At 50.7% G+C, this 17,657-nt stretch overlaps 1 protein-coding gene across 6 annotated transcripts; it reads left to right on the forward strand.

Moving 5' to 3' along the window:
- Positions 1-1,294: 1,294 nt before the first annotated feature.
- Fbxo46 (F-box protein 46) lies at positions 1,295-17,169 on the forward strand. Of its 6 annotated transcripts, none has more exons than XM_090322202.1 (3): positions 1,295-1,420; positions 14,614-16,475; positions 16,761-17,169. In XM_090322202.1, the coding sequence occupies exons 2-3, from the start codon at positions 14,696-14,698 to the stop codon at positions 16,883-16,885; spliced, it is 1,905 nt and encodes a 634-aa protein (XP_090178328.1). In that variant the 5' UTR covers positions 1,295-1,420; positions 14,614-14,695; the 3' UTR covers positions 16,886-17,169. The 6 variants fall into 6 exon arrangements, with proteins under 6 accessions (XP_090178328.1, XP_090178331.1, XP_090178333.1 ...); XM_090322205.1 differs by having other exon boundaries at positions 14,614-16,470; XM_090322207.1 differs by having other exon boundaries at positions 14,614-16,305.
- The last annotated feature ends 488 nt before the right edge of the window (positions 17,170-17,657 follow it).

The raw sequence follows: 17,657 nt of genomic DNA on the forward strand, positions 1-17,657 counted from the left end.
GCCGGGCCTCGTGCCTGCAGACGCTCGCCGGCGAGCTCCACGAGGCTGACCAATCAGCGCTCGCCCAGCTTCCCGCCTTTTCGGGAGGCCACGCCCCCTTCGGCTTGGCTGCCGCTGGGGTCAGCAAGAGGTGACGGAGCCCTTTTGCCCCCATTTCCACGCTTTAGCCTTCGGTGGGTAGCGAATTGGTGCCCACGGGGGGTGCCAAGCACTATGTTCCAGGCTGGGAACTTTGCCAAGGTGGCACTGAACCTTAGTCCAGGTTTTTCCCCATGACGTTTGCAAGTTCTTTTACAGTGCGAGTAGATTGTGCGTTTTGGAAAAGTCGTCCTCCTGGCTGTGAGTCTGGCCTAGTGGTAGAGCGCTTGCCTAGCGTGCATGAAGACCCGGGTTCGATCCCTCGGTGGCACAGATGCAGAAAAAGCCAGCTGTGGTACCTGTGGCTCCAGTGGTAGAACGCTAGCCTTGAGAAAACCCCAGGACAGTGCTCAGGACCTGAGTTCAAGCCCAAGACTGGCTAAAAAAAAAAGAAAATGTCGCTTGGAAAGTTTGTGAGAGTCTTATCTTTATTGTTGTCAGTCTTGGGGCTCAAATTCAGGGCTTGGGCACTAGTGGTAGTGCTTATCTAGCGTGCTCTAGCCTTGAGAAAAACCCCGGGACGGTGCTCAGGACTGGCAAAACTAACACAAAAAAAAAAAAATCCAACTATATGGTGTTACTCGACATCAACATATCTATCTATATTTTTTTTCGGATGTGGGGATTGAACTCTGGTCGTGAGTGTTGTCCCTGAGTTCTTCAGCTCAAGGTGATCGCTCCACCACTGGAACCACAGAGGCACATCCATGATTTTTTTTTTTTCCTGTCGGTCATGGGGCTTGAACTCTGGGCCTGGGCTTTTTTCCCTGAGCTCTTCAGCTCAAGGCTACCGTCCTATCCCTTGAGTCACAGCCCCACTTCCCAAATAAATAATTTTAAGTCCAAAAAGCCTATTTTTTTTCTCTGCTCTCCGCCCTTTCACCCTTTTTTTGCAATTCTCTTTCTTCTAAGGGTTCGGAGTCAAAAAAAATAAATAAAAAAAAAAAACGAGAAAGACTGGACTCCATTTCCCAGTCGTCTACACGGTACTGCGCATGCGCATCCAGGTCTCCTCCCCCACCTCTTGGAAATTCTTCAGTCCGGCTGACGAGGCTGCCTTCTCCCAGGTTAAGCGGCCGAGCTGCATGCTGGGAGGCGTAGTCCGCAGCCGCGCGAACTCCAATTCCCAGAGGGCTTTGGGGCGAGAACCCGGAAGGGGAGGCTGTAAAAGAGCGAGTGGGGGAGACCCGCGTAGTCGAGGCAGCCTGACCGCGCGGGGATGGTGAGAGACCCGTGCGGATTCCGGGGGACACCTAAGAGTGTGTACATCGGTTCAGGACAGGTAGGTGTGGAGAGAGCTGTGATTGGGCGTGGGAAGATCGTTTGGGGGGAAGGGAATGGGGAGTCTGAGGGGGTAGAAGAATGGGGGGCCGGGGAGGGGTCTGCCGGCTGGGGACGGGGTCGTGCTTTGGGGGTTGCTTGTGTGGTTGCTCAGAGCTAGAGAAGGAGGCTCCCGAACTAGGCGTCCCTAGATCCGCTCCCTTAAAAGAGTGGAATTTCGAACGGGGTCCAGCTTGGGTGTCTTGAACAGGTAAGTGGGTGCCATGGGTCGTGTTTTCTGGGTTAGAGTTGGGCTAGGAAGGAAGTTGAGGGGATGGGAGGTAGAAATCGATGAGTGTAGGTTGGGCTCTGAGATCGTGGGGCGTTGGCATGGGAACCCAGAGTTTGGATGTAGAACCCCCCCCCCCCATCAGATAGTCGCAGATCTGTTAAGAGAGTAGGACCTGAAGGATCCTTGAGACATGTTCTTTTTTTTTTTACACCCCAGTGGCACTTGGGACAAGTAGTGGTTTATCTCTGTGGGAGGTCCATCTCTTAGATCCTTTATTCAGCCCGCTTTTGTGATTGAGGCTGGAGTCCTGGGCATTTCTGAGCCATGTCCTGAGGGTAATCAGAAAACACCTAAGGGAGGATTCTTAAAATCGTTCTGGTGAGTGGGGTGGTAACTCCCAGGCTCTGGGCTGTTGGTGAACAGTTGCCCCTCCCTGGAGTGGGTTACAACGGCTAATGGATTCCTTCTTCCTCTGTCCAGGCTATCCAGAGAGGTATTTTCTCTACACCAGCCATTGATCTGGGCACACACCAGGTTAAAAGCAAGGGATCCCCACAATCTCTTATAGCTAGCACTTTATCATTTTTGCAAAACATTTGCCTCTCTCTCTCTCTCTCTCTCCCTCCCTCCATATGTATATGTATACACACACACACACACACACACACACACACACACACACACACACATAATAGTTTGGTCTTATTAACTCCTTGAATTCTGATCCCTGTGAGATGAAGCAGCTCTATCCTATTTTATGGAGAGGATGAAGAGGCACAGAGAAGTTCAACAACTTTCCTAAGATCAACTGGCACGAGATGGTAGAGTCTGGATTCTAAACCAGGCAGCTTAGCTCAGAATCTGTATTTACCACTCTTAATTAGTTCCTTCTACTGCAGTCCAGTGTGGGTAGAGACAGAGATTCTGAACACAGCAGACTTAGGTAGAATTTTTTTTTCCTGCCATGTACTGACTTGTTGTACAAGTTGTTGTACAACTGACTTGTTGTGACCTTGGAAAAGTCTTTTTGTTTTGTCTTTTTGTCTGAGACTTATTTTGTGGGTCATGGGGCTTGAGCTCTGAGTCTGGGCACTGTCCCTGAGCTCTTCAGCTCAAGGATACTGACCTACTCTTGAGCCACAACCCTACTTCCCATTTGCTAGTGATTATTTGGAGATAAGAATCTATAGCTTTGTAGTGCCCCGGCTGGCTTTGAATCTCCATCCTCAGATCTCAGCCTTGTGAGTAACTAAGATTACAGTAATGAGCTACCATGCCCTGCTTTGTGTGAGACTTTTTTTACCCATATAGCTGACCTGGAACTCTTGACCTTCCTGCTTTATTCTCCTCCCAGTACCTGGGAATATAGATGGTGTTTCACCATGGTCCTTTGGTTTTTCTCTTGTATTTGTTGTTGTTGGTTGTGGGGTTTGGACTCTGGGCCTGGGCACTGTCCCTAAGCTTCAGCTTTGAGCCACAGCACTACTTCCGGTTTCCTGGTGGGTTAATTGGAGATAAGAGTCTCACCGGGTGGAGCCCAGTGGCTCATGCCTGTAATCCTAGCTACTCCAGAGGGTGAGATCTGAGGGTCAAGGTTCAAAGCCAGCCTGGGCACAAAAGGACCTGAGAGTCTTTATTTCCAATTAACCTCTAGAAAATGGGAAGTTGGACTTGGCTCAAGGGTAGGGCGGTAGGTAGCCTTGAGCTGAACAAGTTCAAGCTCCATGACCCACAAAAAAATAAGTCTTATAGACTTTGGTGCCCAGGCTGGCTTTGAACTTTGATTTTCAGATCTTAGTTACTGGCTTGAGCTACCAGTGCTCGGCAAATTTTGTTGTGTTTTATAGGTGTTTTGGACTGGAATCTGTGACCATATAGGAAAGTTCAAGGTCCAGAACAACAGTGTCTGGAAAGTGCTTAGCGGGCCTGGGCTTTTAGTTGTTGTTATGATTGTCTGTTATGGGACTTGAACTGTGGGCCTGCCGCTGGGCCTGTGCATTGTCCCTAGGCTCTTCAGCTCAAGGCTACTGCCCTACCCCTTGAGCCACAGGGTCATTTCTGGTTTTCGGGTGGTTAATTGGAGATAAGAGTCTTGAGGACTTTAGTGCTAGTGCCTGGATTGGCTTTGAGCAGTAATCCTCAGATCTCAGCCTCCTGTGTAGCTAGGGTTACAGGTGTGAGCCACCACCTCGGGCTTGCCTGGCTTGTTTTTTTGAACTTGAATGGGAAGCAGAGCTGATAGAGAAGGCTGCAGAAAGGGACCAGTACAGGAAGCATAAGCTTGTGTCTCCTTTCTTTCTTCTCTCAAGTGCCCCCATGTCCTGGTCATTTTAGTTCCTATCCCCTGTTCCTGAGCTTCTCTTCTACTTCTAGAGAGGGTGCTTAGAAACTCAATCTGTCCCCATTTGTATTCTTGTGCCCAGCCTAATATAAATAATTTAATTGCCTACTCTGGCCCAATTCCAGATGTTAGGGTAAAGGAGGAATATTTCTAAAAACCTAGGTATAAATGTTATTTTTTCTCCACTGTCCACCCATCTAACTTTTTTCTCACTGGAGTTAACAACTTTGTATTTACTTAAAACAGTTGGTTCATTTCCTATGAGCATGGGATTCATAAATTCAGTGACTGATAATGAAGTTTATTAAAAAAAAAAAAAAACACTAGTGTCAAGCACTTGTTGGGTGTCCTTGGTCTAGCTTCTTTCCCATTCTGGGCCTCAGTCTTTTTTTTGTTTATTATTTTTTATTTTTTTAAGGAAAGGAGGTGAGTTGTGGGGCTTGAACTATGGGCCTGGGCGATGGGCTTGAGCTCTTCAGCACAAGGCCACCGCTGTACCATTTGAGCCACAGCACCACTTCTGGTTTTCTGGTGGTTAATTGGAGATGAGTCCCACAAATAACATGCCTAGGTTGCCTTTGAGATCCTCAGATCTCAGCCTTCTAAGTAGCTAGGATTGCAGGCACGTGCCTCCACACACCTGACTTTGGTCCTCAGTTTTCTTATATGGAAGATTCATTGACTCATGAGGATCTTATGCAGAGATAGGGAGCCTTTTTTCTGCCAGGGGCCATTTGGGTTTTTTTGGGTTTTTTTTAGCAAATTCTGGGGCTTGATCTTAAGGCCTGGGCTCTGTCTCTTGGCTTTTTCACTCATCGCTGGAGCTCTGCCACATGAACCACATCTCTACTTCTGGCTTTTTGGTGGTTCATTGGACTTACCTTTTCTGGCAGGCTTGGAGGGTTTTTGTTTTTTTTTTTTTGTGAGTCATGGGACTTGAACTCTGGGCCTGGGCCCTGTCCCTGAGCTCTTTAGCTCAAGGCTACCACTCAATCCTTGAGCCTCAGCGCCACTCCAGGTTTTCTGGTGGTTCATTGGAGATATAGTCTCTCAGACTTTAAGAGCCTGGGCAGGCATTGAATGGAGATCCTCAGATATCAGCCTCCTGAGTGTCTAGGATTGCATGTGTGAGCCACCGTGCAAAGCTCACCTATCTTTTTTTTTTTTTTTTTTTGCAGTCCTGGGCTTCAGCTCAGGGCCTGAGCACTGTCCGTGGACTTTCTCAAGGCTAGAGCTCTACCACTTGAGGCTCAGCACCATTTCTGGCTTTTTTCTATGTATGTGGTACCAAGGAATCAAACCTGGGGCTTTGTGCATGCTAGGCAAGTACTCAACCACTAGGCCAAACTCCCGGCCCTATGTTTCTCAGATAGAAGCAAGTAATAGCTTCACTGGGCCTGGCCTGATTAGGATTGTACCTCTACCTTTTGAGTGGCTGGAGATACAGGTTCCTGGGAATGGAACCTGGGGCCTCAGGTGTGCTGGGTGGGTGCTCTCCACCACTGAGCCTGTCTCAGTATCTCCACTTTATTAAGCAGCATCCTGTGTGTGTGGGGGGGGTCCCAGGGCAGGTCTGAGGCTGGCTACACCCTGAGGCAAGAAAGCTGGGCCTGGTACATGTCTCCTGAGTCCTGTCTGCTTTCAGCATCTGAAGGCTCCAGCCCTCAGGAACTCTTAGTCAGCTGTGATAACCTCACTGGGAGAGGCCAGCTGACCCTAAGGCCAAAGAATCAGGGGCCTGGATTGTAGGCAAAGGGCAGTGGACGTGCAGAACTGCCAGGACAGGACTGGATGTATCTTGTCCAACACTAGTGTCCTGCCACCAGCTCCTGCGTGACTGGTATGCTCATGCCATGAGTATCTGCCTTGGGCTATTTATTTTTGGTCGGTCCTAGGGCTTGAACTGTGGGCCTGGGCGTTGTCCTGAAGCTCTTCTCTTCAGCTCTAGACTATAGCCCTACCCCTGGAGCAGCCCGACTTCCTGTTTTCTAGAGATTAATTGGAGATAAGTCTCAAGTTCTTTAGTGCCCCAGCAGGCTTTGAACCTTTGAACCTCCCTTGATCCTCAGATGTCAGCCTCCTAAGTAGCTAGGATTACAAGCAGGATGCTACCCCACCTATTTATTGATTTATTTATTATTTATTATTTTTTTATTGGGTGGTACTGGTGGGGATTGAATCCAGGACCTAAATAATGCTAGGCATGTACTGTACCTTGGGGGGGCAGGGCTTGTGCATATGCCCAGGTTCAAGGTTGGTGCTCTATCACTAGAGCCACAGCTTCACTTCCGGCTTTTTATTTTTGCTGGTTAATTGGAGATAAGAATCTTCAGACTTTTGTGCCCAGGCTGGTTTGCAGGTGCATTCCTCAGCTCTCTAGAGCCTCCTGAGTTGCTAAGTTTATATTTCCGAACATCAGTACCCAGCTGAGCGAACACTTTTTTGTTTTTGTTACTTTTCTGGTACAGCTAAAAGTTTTTGCCCCAAGTTGACTTCCACCAATTACCTAGGGCCTCCCTTTCATAGCTGGCATGACAGGCATAGGCCACCACCCTGGGCTTATTGGTTGAGATAGAGTCTCATAAACTTTTTGTCCAGCTGGCTTGGAACTTCAGTCCTTCCCATGTCTCAAATTACAGATGTGCAACAATGGAAGAATTTCTTTCAGCCAGGGATCGATATGCTCCAGTTAAATGTTAAGGATCTCATGTCCCACAATCTGGAAGGGGCTGTGGTTTTAGAGCAAAAATGCTTTTGCAGAGGTGACTTCTAAGCAAAGCCTGAAGATCAGAGATCAGCACTGGGGGTAACTGGGAAGCATTTTAGGTTGAGTGCAGAACAGGGAGTGCAAAGGCCTAAAGATCAAACAAGAGGGCTCAGAATGCTTAGTGAGTGCATATTTAATGAGTGCATATTTAATGAGCACAGCTGTCCTCATCTTTGTCACAGTGGTGTTTGTATTGTAGTTTAGGTCTGGGACTCTGGAGATAGCCAGACTTACTTGAAGTCTTCCTACAGAGTTGTAAACAATGGCTCTTCTTTGTTCTTATTTTTGTGTCTTTGGGTTTGTATTGCTTCTTCTTGTTATTTTGAGGTAGCCTGACTGGGATCTCACTGCAACCCAGACTGGCCTCAAACTTTTCATCCTACTGCCTCAGTCTCTTGAGTGCTGGGATTGCGGCATTGCACCATCACAGGTGATTTCCTTAGCTGTTCTGTGCCTCCATTTCCTGGTCTTGGCATGACATTAAAAATAGTGAGAAGAAGCCTGGAGCTGGTGGCTGACACCTATAATTCTAGCTACTCAAGAGGCTGAGATCTGAGAATCATGGTTCAAAGCCAGCTCAAGCAGGAAGGTCCACAAGACTCATCTTCAGTGAACCATCAGAAAGCCAGTAGTGCTGAGTCTCAAAGCGGTAAAGCACTAGCCTTGAGGAAAAGAGCCCAAGGAGAGTGCCCAGGCCCTGAGTTCAAGCCCTATGAGTACCCCCCCCCCCCCAAAAAAAATGGCCAGGTACCAGTGACTTTTACTTATAATCCTAGCTACTTGGGAGGCTTAGGCCTGGAGGATCCCAGTTCAAGGCCAACCCTGGCTAAAAAGTTCTTGTGACTCCATGTCTGAAATCACTAGCAAAAAGCCAGAGTGAGGGGGCCGGGAGTTTGGCCTAGTGGTTAAAGTGTTTGCCTAGCATGCATGAAGACCCGGGTTCGATTCCTTGGTACCACATGTAGAAAAAAAGCCGGAAGTGATGCTGAGGCTCAAGTGGTAGAGCTCTAGCCTTGAGAAAGTCCAAGGACAGTGCTCAGGCCCTGAGCTCAAGCCCAGGACTGGCAAAAAAAAAAAAAAAGCCAGAGTGAGTGTGTAGTTCAAATGGTAAGAGCCTCAGCCTAACAAGCCAGCTGAGTGAGTGTGAGGCCCTGAATTCAAACCCCTGTTACAGCTCAGGACTTAAAGTAGTGAGAAGAGAGGTGAATTAGTGAGTTGCTCTTTATCTAAAGTGTGGAGAGCCAAGCCAGGCTGTGTACTCTAGAGATCATGCTGTGTGGTTCATCTATTCACATTGGTGATGATTTATTTGGATGGCTTCCCTGTTTGCCATGAGCTATTTCAGGCAAGCTCAATGTCACCTATGTGTCGCCAGTGAAAGCCAGGGCCAGCACTGAGGAGAACCTCAGTGAATGAATGTCATGGACAAGGTTCTGCAAATGGCCTGTGTTCACTAGGGCTGGAAAAGTGTGGATTGTCCTTGTCAGTATTCTGTTGGTCATTTTTTTTTTTTTTCACCAGTAGTCTGTCAGAAACACGTAGCTGGGCCTGGTGGCTCACACCTGTAATCCTAGCTACTCAGGAGACAGATCTGAGGATCTCAGGTTCAACCAGCTTGATTGGGCACCACAAAGCTGGTGAGACTCTTTTCTCCAATTAATCAGCAGAAAGCCGGAAGTGGTGCTGTGGCTCCAGGGGTAAGACAATAGATAGCCTTAAGCTGAAGAGCTCAGTAACAGTGCTCAGTTCCAGGACCAACCAAAAAAAAAAATTTATCATTTCCCTTTAAAATTGTGAATTTGTCAAAGTCTCTGCTGTCACTTTATAAGCTTGGGGGTCTTCTGTGGAGGGAAGGTCATTTTCTGCTTAGTGTATTTTAAGACTATATTATTAGAATAGTATTAATGTGTTCACAACTTTTATGTATGTGTCAGTTTCATCACTTGTCTTTGTCTCTAGTATTACCTTTAGCTTTACCTAGCTGTGTGGGGTTTTTTTTTTGTTATTGTTGTTTGTTGTTTTGTGGGTCATGGGGCTTGAACTCTGGGCCTGGGCGCTGCTGTCCCTGAGCTCTTAAGCTCAAGGCTACCATCCTAGCCCTGAGTCACAGCATCACTTCTCCTTTTCTAGAGATTAATTAGTGGTAAGAGTCTCTGATCTCAGCCTCCAGAGTAGCTAGGATTACAGGCGTGAGCCAACAGTCTGGCTTCTGAAGCTTTTTTTTTTCCCTCTCCAGGCTTAACAGTCTACCTCTTGAGCCACATCTCTACTTCTGGCTTTTCTGGTGCTTAACTGGAGATAAGAATCTCTAGGATTTTACCCTCCAAGCTGGCTTCTAATGGTCCTCAGTTCTCAGCCTCCTGAGTAACTAGGATTACAGGTATGACATACCAGCTCCTCTTTTTCTGCCTTTGGAAACATTCTTACTTTGTAACCCATGTTGGCCTTGGACTCATGATCCTCCTGTTTTCTTCTGTTGAATGCTGAGATTACTGGCTTTGTCACCACCACACTTGAATGTTTTTGCTGGTGTTGTTTTGCTTCCTCAAATCTTTTCCCATCTTATCCTGCTTCAGACTTTGCCTTAACTGTCCATCATCCAGAGGGGAGGAAGATCTGTCAGCAGATAGCAACTGGGAATGGCAGGACTGGGAGGAAGGACCCTAAAGCTCTTCCCTCTGGGTCAGGTAGCTGGTTTCTAGGAAGGAATCTCAGGGAAAGAAGTTGCAAGAGTCACACTGGCCTGAAACAATGGTCTCAGGACTGGAGCTATGTGGAAGTCTGGAGGAATAGCTTGATGATTCTTAGAAAAATACAAAGGGGTAGGGCAGAATCCAGCCTAGCTACCAGCTTCCAAGTGGAGCCGGTGGAACCCCTGGGACTCTGGAACCCAGCTCCTGTCACACCGGCTCTCTCCAACCTTAAGCTGTACAGGCCTCGCCCTGCCTCGGTTCCCTCACCTGTGTAGTGGAGATGATCAAATAGGTCTGGGTTTACTGAATACTGTGTATCCCTGGTCACATGTGTCAGCCAGGAGCCACACTCTTCGGGGATGGGACTGGACAGGTGGGGAACCAGCTCTTTTTCTGGAAACTACTAGGGAGTTGTGGTGGGTTCTAAGTGAGGCCGTGTGCGTGAGGGACCGGCATGTGGAGGGGAGTGCAGGAAACACCCGGCACTGCATCTGCCCCTGGTTTCTTGGATCCATCTGGCATAGAGACAATCTGGACTAGAAATGATGCAAGCTGTATGTGCAATATTAACAGGTAATCTACTTTAAAATTCACTACGGAGTTATTTCCTATTGTTTTCCTGTGCGGAGCCGGGTGCAGGGCTGGCCAGACTGGCCTTGAAGGCCAGGCCCACGCCTGTAGCTAAACTCATTGCGGCGAGGACGGAGGCGATTCTAGCTTCTGGTGAAAAACCTCGCTTTCCTACGTGACGAAACCTGGGCAGCGTGGATTTCTCGGCTCCTTCCTTCCTGCAGTGCTGGATTCCCGCGGCCGCCTGGCGCTTTAAGTCTGTGCTGTCGACCTGGGCTCCTTTCTAGAGGGATGGTCGAGTCCCTTAGCCTCCCCGTCGAGTGCCCCGACCTCCGCCTGCGCCGAGGCCTTGCGGGTCTCTCGACGTTGGGAATTGGTCCACGCTCCCTAACGTCGGGCCGTTTCCACCCCTCCCTACACCTCGGGCCTACTCCTCCCAGTTTCGAAGTTAGGCCCCTTCGCCAAGTCCTTCCTTATATGGGCACGGCTCCGAACGGCCTCCGCTCATTGGCTGAGCGGCTCACACGCGCGCGCCTGTCAACAAAGGGGCGGAGGGAAGTGAGTGCGGGGCCAGCGGGGAGGGGGCGGGCCGCGGTCCTGGCGCGCGCATGCGCGTGTGCGTGTCCGCGGCGGCCGCTGCTGCCGCCGCCCTCCCCACCACCTGGGGGAGGCGCTGTGGGTGAGCGCAAGCCTTGGGGGGCCGAGGGAGGCGTGTCGAGATTCCAAGGGTTACCTGAAGGGGTTGGGAGATCCTTTGGGGCGACACTGACAAAATTTGGGGCTCCCTTTGCGTTCCAGTGACACAGGAGGCTTGGGAAGTTGTGTGGAGATGTAGGGGATACACTTGTGGGGTTCCCTTGAGTTTCGGGGATGCCTTGGGGGGTTGGGTCCTCTTGTGGTGAGTGAGGATCCGGTTGTGTTTTGAGACTCTCAGTTCTGGGTGTTTGGTGAGTACAGGATTGAAGGCCCCCCCCTGTCTGGCGGAGGAGTGAGACAATTGGATATAGGGAGCCCTGGTGGGTGGGTGTGTATGTGTGGTGCCCTATCCCTGTGGTGTGTATGTGCGTGTTTGTGTGTGTTAGTCCCGGGGCTTGAACTCAGGACCTGAGCGACGTCTCTGAACTTTCCTTCCCTCAAAGCTACCATTCTACCACCTGAGCCATATTTAATTGGAGGTAACAGTCTCACAACTTTCCTACCCAGCTGGCTTCTACCAGTGATTCTCTGATCTCAGCCTCCTGAGTAGCTAGAAAGACAGTTATGAGCCACCAGCAGGACCCATGGCTCCACTGAATTTTTTTTTTCCGGAGTTGCTTTATTTTTTTTTGCTTTTTTATCCCGTAAAATGATTTAATTGCTCTTTCATTTCAGCATTTTTTAAATCTTTTTTTTTTGCTCCATTGATTTTTAAATATTAACTATAATTGATCTGGAAACAGGAGTTACCTGCTTCCCCAGGACTGAATATCAGCCTTGATTAGAAATAGTCATTTGGTTTGGAATTTGCCCTGAATTGTAGGAAGCTTTGTGTGTTAGTATGTTGTCTTGTAGATGGTGGGGGTGCAGTGGGATTAAGAGGCCTAGGGAAATGGTGCTGGTGGCTCTTGCCTGTGATCCCAGCTACTCAGGAGGCTGAAATCTGATATGGCTCAAAGCCAGCTAGAGCAATTAGCCACCAAAAAGCAGGGCTAGGGCATGGCTCAAGTGGTAGAGTGCCAGCTTTGACAAAAAAAAAAAAAAAAGCCTAATCAAGAGTGTGGCTCCACTGGGCACCAGTGGCTCATGCCTGTAATCCTAGCTACCCCGAGGCTGAGATCAGATCACTAAAGTCTGTGAGAGACTTATCTCTAATTAACAACCAGGACCAGAAAACCACCAGGACCAGAAAATCGGAAGTGGCTCTGTGGCTCAAGGGCTGGTGGTAGCCTTGAGCTGAAGAGCTCAGGGACAGTGTCCAGGCCCAGAGTTCAAGTCCTATGACCGAGGGAAAAAAAAAAAAGTATGAGTCCACCTGGTGCTGGTGGCTCATGCCTGTGAACCTACCTACTCAGGAGGCTGAGATTGATCTGGGTTCAAAGCAATCAAGCCACAAAAGTCTGAGACTTTTTTTTTGTTGTTGTGAAACTTAAACTCTGGGCCTGGGCACTGTCCCTGAGCTATTCAAGTCAAGGCTACCTCCGTACCCCTTGAGCCACAGCGCCACTTCCAATTTTCTGGTCATTAATTGGAGATAAGAGTCTCACAGACTTTTAGGTGCCTTGGCTGGCTTTGAACCTCGATCCTCAGATCTTAGGCTCCTGAGTAGCTAGGATTACAGGCATGAGCCACTGTGCCTGGCTCTGTGAGACTCTTATCTCCAATGAGCCACCAGGACACCACAAGTGGCACTGTGGCTCAAAGTGGTTGAGCACTAGCTTTGAACTCAGGGACAGTGTCCAGGTCCCGAGTTCAAGCCCCTACAAGTAACAACACTTTGAGTAGTTGGCTTTGTAAAAGCCCAGATGTGAGGATCACAGTTGAGGCTGGTCCAGACATAAAACAAAACTCTATCCAAAATAACACAAAATGAGCTGGCAGGTCCCAAGCTGTACTTGAACTCTGTATCTTCTTGCTTCAGCTTCCTACATTCTAAGATTGCAGGTGTGCATTGACCAGGCCTGGCCTAACAGCCAGCTTCTTAATGGAATCAGGGACTGGAATCTGGCTCTGGAATTAGGGTCACATGCGCGCGTGCACATGCGTGCGTGTACACACACACACACACAAAGTAGAGCTTGCTTCCCCCTCCAAGGACTCTGTGGGCAGGGCTGGGAATTCCAGGGCTGGAACTGGCTACTGGGTGAACAAAGGAAAAACATGTGAAGAGCTTGTGTATTCACTGGAACTTTCACTTAAGTCTAAAGGTCAAGGCTGCAGGAGAGCTCTCGATGTGAGCTCATGGTTGGGCACTGTTGGAGGGCATGGGAGAATTGCACTCTGTTCAAAGACCTCCACTTCAGACACAAGGTAGCAGTAGGGCTGTCTGCCTATCTACTTTGTATAGGTGTTGGTGTAAGCTCGAGCTCAGGGCCTTGAGCTGTCCCTTGGCTTTTTCTTTTTCTTCATTTTGTCAGTTCTGGGGCTTGAACTCAGGTCTTGGGCACTGTTCCTGAGCTTCTTTTGCTCAAGGATAGTTAGCGCTCTACCACTTGAGCCTTTTTTGAGAAGCACCACTTCTGGCCTTTTCTGTTTATATTGTACTGAGGAATCCAGCCCATGGCTTCATGCATGCTAGGCAAGCACTCTACCAGTAAGTGAACATTCCCAGCCCTCCCTTGGCTTTTTTCAGCACTATCCTTGGACTTTCTCAAGGCTAGAGCTCTACCATTTGAGCCTCAGCACCACTTCTGGCTTTTTTCTATGTGTGTGGTACTAAGAAATCAAATCCAGGTCTTTGTGCCTACTAGGCAAGCACTCTACCACTAGGCCAAACTCCCAGCCCCCACTTATGGCTTTTTGTTCAATAATTGGTGGTAAGATTCTTCCTGGATTTGTGTCCCCAGGCTGGCTTTGAACCTTGATCTTTAGATATCAGTCCCCTAAGTCGCTAGGATTATTGGTGTGAGCTGCGGCTACCAGGCAGAGTTCTTTTTCTTTCCTTTCTTTTTTTCCCCCCTGCAGGGCTGAGGATTGAACCCAGGACCCTGAATTTGCTAGCTGACTACCCCATCTCCACTTTACCGATGCCCTGGTCTGTCTGTCTGTCTCTTTCTCCTCCTCTTCTCCTTCTCCTCCTCCTCCTCCTCCTCCTCTTTCTCCTCCTCCTCCTCCTCCTTCTTCTTCTTCTTCTTCTTCTTCCTCCTCCTCCTCCTCCACCTCCTCCTACTTCCTTCCCCCCCCTTCTTTCTTTTTGCCAGTCCTGGGGCTTGAACTCAGGGCTGGGCATAGTCCTTGGACACTTTTTGCTCTGCCAGTTGAGCCATAGTGCCACTCTGGCTTTTTCCTATGTATGTGGTACCAAGAAATCTAACCCAGGGCTTTGTGCATGCTAGGCCAGCACTCTGTCACTAAGCTGCACTCCTGGCCCAGTCTTTTGTTTTTGAGATAGGGTCTTAGTAGCTTCATACAGACTGACCTCAAACTTGAGAACCACCTGCCTCTGCCTCCTGAGTGGGGTTACAGGTGTGTACTACACTACTACAGCAGGCTAAAATTGAAATGTTGTTATTGCTGTTTGTGGGACTTGAACTCAGGGCGTGGATGTTGTCTCTGAACCTCTTTGTGCTCAAGGCTAGCACTTGGAGCCACAGCATCATTTCTGGTTTTCTGGTGGTTCATTGGAAATAAGAGTCTCATGGACTTTCCTGCCTGGGCTGGCTTTGAACCACAGTCCTCAGATCTCAGCCTCCTGAGTAACTGGGATGACAGGTGTGAGCCACCAGGGCCTGGCTGAAATTAGAATTCTGGAAGATGTAATTTGGTGTAGAGGCCCCTCTGAAGAGGTAGAGGCTGGGAGGTCCTGGGAAGTAAGGTGGTTCTCTCAGCTCCTTATCCTTCTCTTCTCCTGTCTCAGGCGGCGCATGGAGCCTCCTCCCAGTTCCTTCCTGGTCCTGAGATGCTGTGATCCCCCTGCCTGTTAGCCATCGCCCCCCAGAATGGACCGCAGTGGGCTCTTGCCCTTTCAGCTCTGGTGTCCACGGCCTTTTGGCACCTACTCTCAGAACCAGCCACGTCCACCCTCCACAGGCCTGAAGCCAGCCTCCTGCCCAGAGCCCAGCAGTGTCCCCGAGCCCGAGTGTGGGCCTGTCCAGTCGGAGAACACCCCACCTGCCTTGGCCTCAGAGGTCCCCACCTCCCAGCATGCTCCACTCCTCTCCACTGCCGCCACTGGCGATGAGGGTCGGGTGCTGCTGGACACTTGGTACGTCATCAAGCCTGGCAATACAAAGGAGAAAGTGGCTTTCTTTGTGGCCCATCAGTGTGGAGGGGGCAGCCGAGCCAGCTCCATGAAGGTCAAAGGGCACTGGGGCAGTGACAGCTCGAAGGCCAAGCGGAGGAGGCGCTGTCTTGAGTCCACCAAGGTTCCTCTGGATCCAGGGGGCCAGGATGGCTCCCCGGCTGCTGAGGGGCGCCCAGGCTCAGCTGGAGATGATGTGGACTTGCTCTCAGTGGCCGAGATGGTGGCCCTGGTGGAACAGAGGGCCGCCCTGGCCCTCCAGACGTACCCACGGCCTGCTGCCCCAGCCCCGGTGGTTTTTGTGTCAGCTGAACAGGGGGGCCCCACCAAGGGGCTGGGGTCCGAACGGCATTCGGGCAGTGGCAGTGACTGCAGTCGTGTGGCTGAGGCGGTGGCTCACTTTGAAGCCCAGCGGGACAGTCCTCCCACCAAGGGCCTCCGCAAGGAGGAGCGGCCCGGGCCAGGGCCCGGCGAAGTGCGGATTGCCTTCCGGATCTCCAATGGCCGGGAGCCCCGGGCAGCCGATGGCAGTTTGGCCAGTATGGGTGGGGGCCGGCCCGGTTGTGCCTATCCTGGTAGCCCAGGTCCTGGGGCTCGAGCCAAGGACAAGATCACCTGTGACTTGTACCAACTCATCAGCCCATCCAGGGACGCCCTGCCCAGCAACGTGGAGTTCCTGCTGGCCAGGGCGGACGAAGCCAGCGAAGGGGAGACCCCAGCCCCTTCCAGGCCCGAGGAAACCCCCCCAACGCCCCCTCCTCCACCAGCCCGGGACTGCGGCGCTTCAGGCTTCCATGTGGATGTGGTGGTGACGGGGGTGGTGGACGAGTGCGTCTTCTTTGGCAAGGACGGTACAAAAAACGTGAAGGAAGAGACAGTGTGCCTGACCGTCAGCCCTGAGGAGCCGCCCCCTCCGGGCCAGCTCTTCTTCTTCCAGTCCCGGGGACCCGATGGGCCCCCCGAGCCACCCCCAGCAGACACCTCGGCTGCGGTGACCAACACCGATGACACAGAGGGGCCAGCGGACACATCCCTGTGCCGCCTGTACCGGCACGTGTCACACGATTTCCTGGAGATCCGCTTCAAGATCCAGCGCCTGCTGGAGCCCCGGCAGTACATGCTGCTGCTACCCGAGCATGTCCTGGTCAAGATCTTCAGCTTCCTGCCCACTCGAGCGCTGGCCGCCCTCAAGTGCACCTGCCACCACTTCAAGGGCATCATCGAAGCATTTGGTGTGCGCGCCACAGACTCCCTGTGGAGCCGGGACCCGCTCTACCGCGACGACCCCTGCAAGCAGTGCCGCAAGAGGTACGAGAAGGGTGACGTGTCGCTCTGCCGCTGGCACCCCAAGCCCTACCACCATGACCTGCCTTACGGACGTTCCTACTGGATGTGCTGTCGCCGAGCCGACCGCGAGACACCCGGCTGTCGCCTGGGCCTGCACGACAATAACTGGGTCCTGCCCTGCCATGGGTCAGGTGGGGGCCGGGCAGGGCGGGACGAGGGGAGGTGAAGCTGGGGGAGGGCGGGGCTGCCCGCCATGCCCACCCCTACTCCTGTGGTCTAGAACCTGGGGGAGCCAGGACTGAGCCACCAGCCAGCACCCCAGGTGTAGGGGTGAACTGAGAAAAACCTTGTGGCTGACCCCGGTGGGGTTTTCTACTCTTCAGAGAGCCATGGACTCTGATACAGGGTGGGTTTGGCTTTGTTTTTTAGATCAGCATCTCAAAATTTTAACATTAAGCCCCCCCCTTACCTTCCAGGCTATACCCCAGGGTACCCTACCCACCTTCCCACCAGCAGGGAGCAGATGGCAGCTAATTTTGGTACCACCCGAGGCTTCCCTGGGGCTGGCCCTCCTCTCAGCCCTTCCCCATCTCTTTTCTGAGACAACATCTCGGTCTGGCCCTCTGCACACCCCACCATACCAGAGCCGGGGCCAACATGTCATAAGTTGAATCTGGTACTTTTTCATGGCCATTTCTAGATGGTTTTCTCCATTAAAAAAAAAAAATCCATTTGTTCCCTGATCTTCTAATTTACTTGTCTCCTTTCCCAAAGGGGGAAAAGGAATAAAACTCCAGAATCTAGGAATTTGCCCCCGTGGCTTTAAGCTGTTGCCCTCAGCTTCTTCTCCCTTGTAATGCTGTGAAACCTTCCCCTGGCTCCTGAGTGCGTGCGTGCGTGCGTGCGTGCGTGCGTGCGTGCATGTGTGCAGGTAGACGGGATAGAGTGCCAGGACGGTGGGTCTGAATTTCTAGGTGGTTTTTCCCTCTCCCACTCCAGGTACTTCTTGAGGTGGTGGAATCTCCCACCCCAGCCACATTTCTGTTGATTTGTTTTCCTCTTACTTTTGGTTTCTCATTGTTCTGAAAGCTTCTAGCACGTGGCATCTTACCGATTTTGAATTGGTCCTTTCTATAAAGTCAATATTTATAAGGCTGGGTCCAGACTGGTCTTTGTGTTGTGAAAGGGTTGAGGGAAGAAGAGAGCTGTGGGCTCGACCACCAGACAGTGAGAAAAGATGGGGCAGGGTAGGCTACAAGTTCCTGAACCCAGACTATTTCTGACTAATCTGGGTTGGTTTGGATCTTAAAGTGACAAAGTAGTATTAACTTGAACAAGATGATTTTATTTAATGTTTGTGGGTCACAGGGCTT

The sequence above is a fragment of the Megascapheus bottae genome, chromosome 31 (assembly GCF_031878675.1).
Source record: "Megascapheus bottae isolate mThoBot1 chromosome 31, mThoBot2.hap1, whole genome shotgun sequence".
NCBI lineage: Eukaryota > Metazoa > Chordata > Mammalia > Rodentia > Geomyidae > Megascapheus > Megascapheus bottae.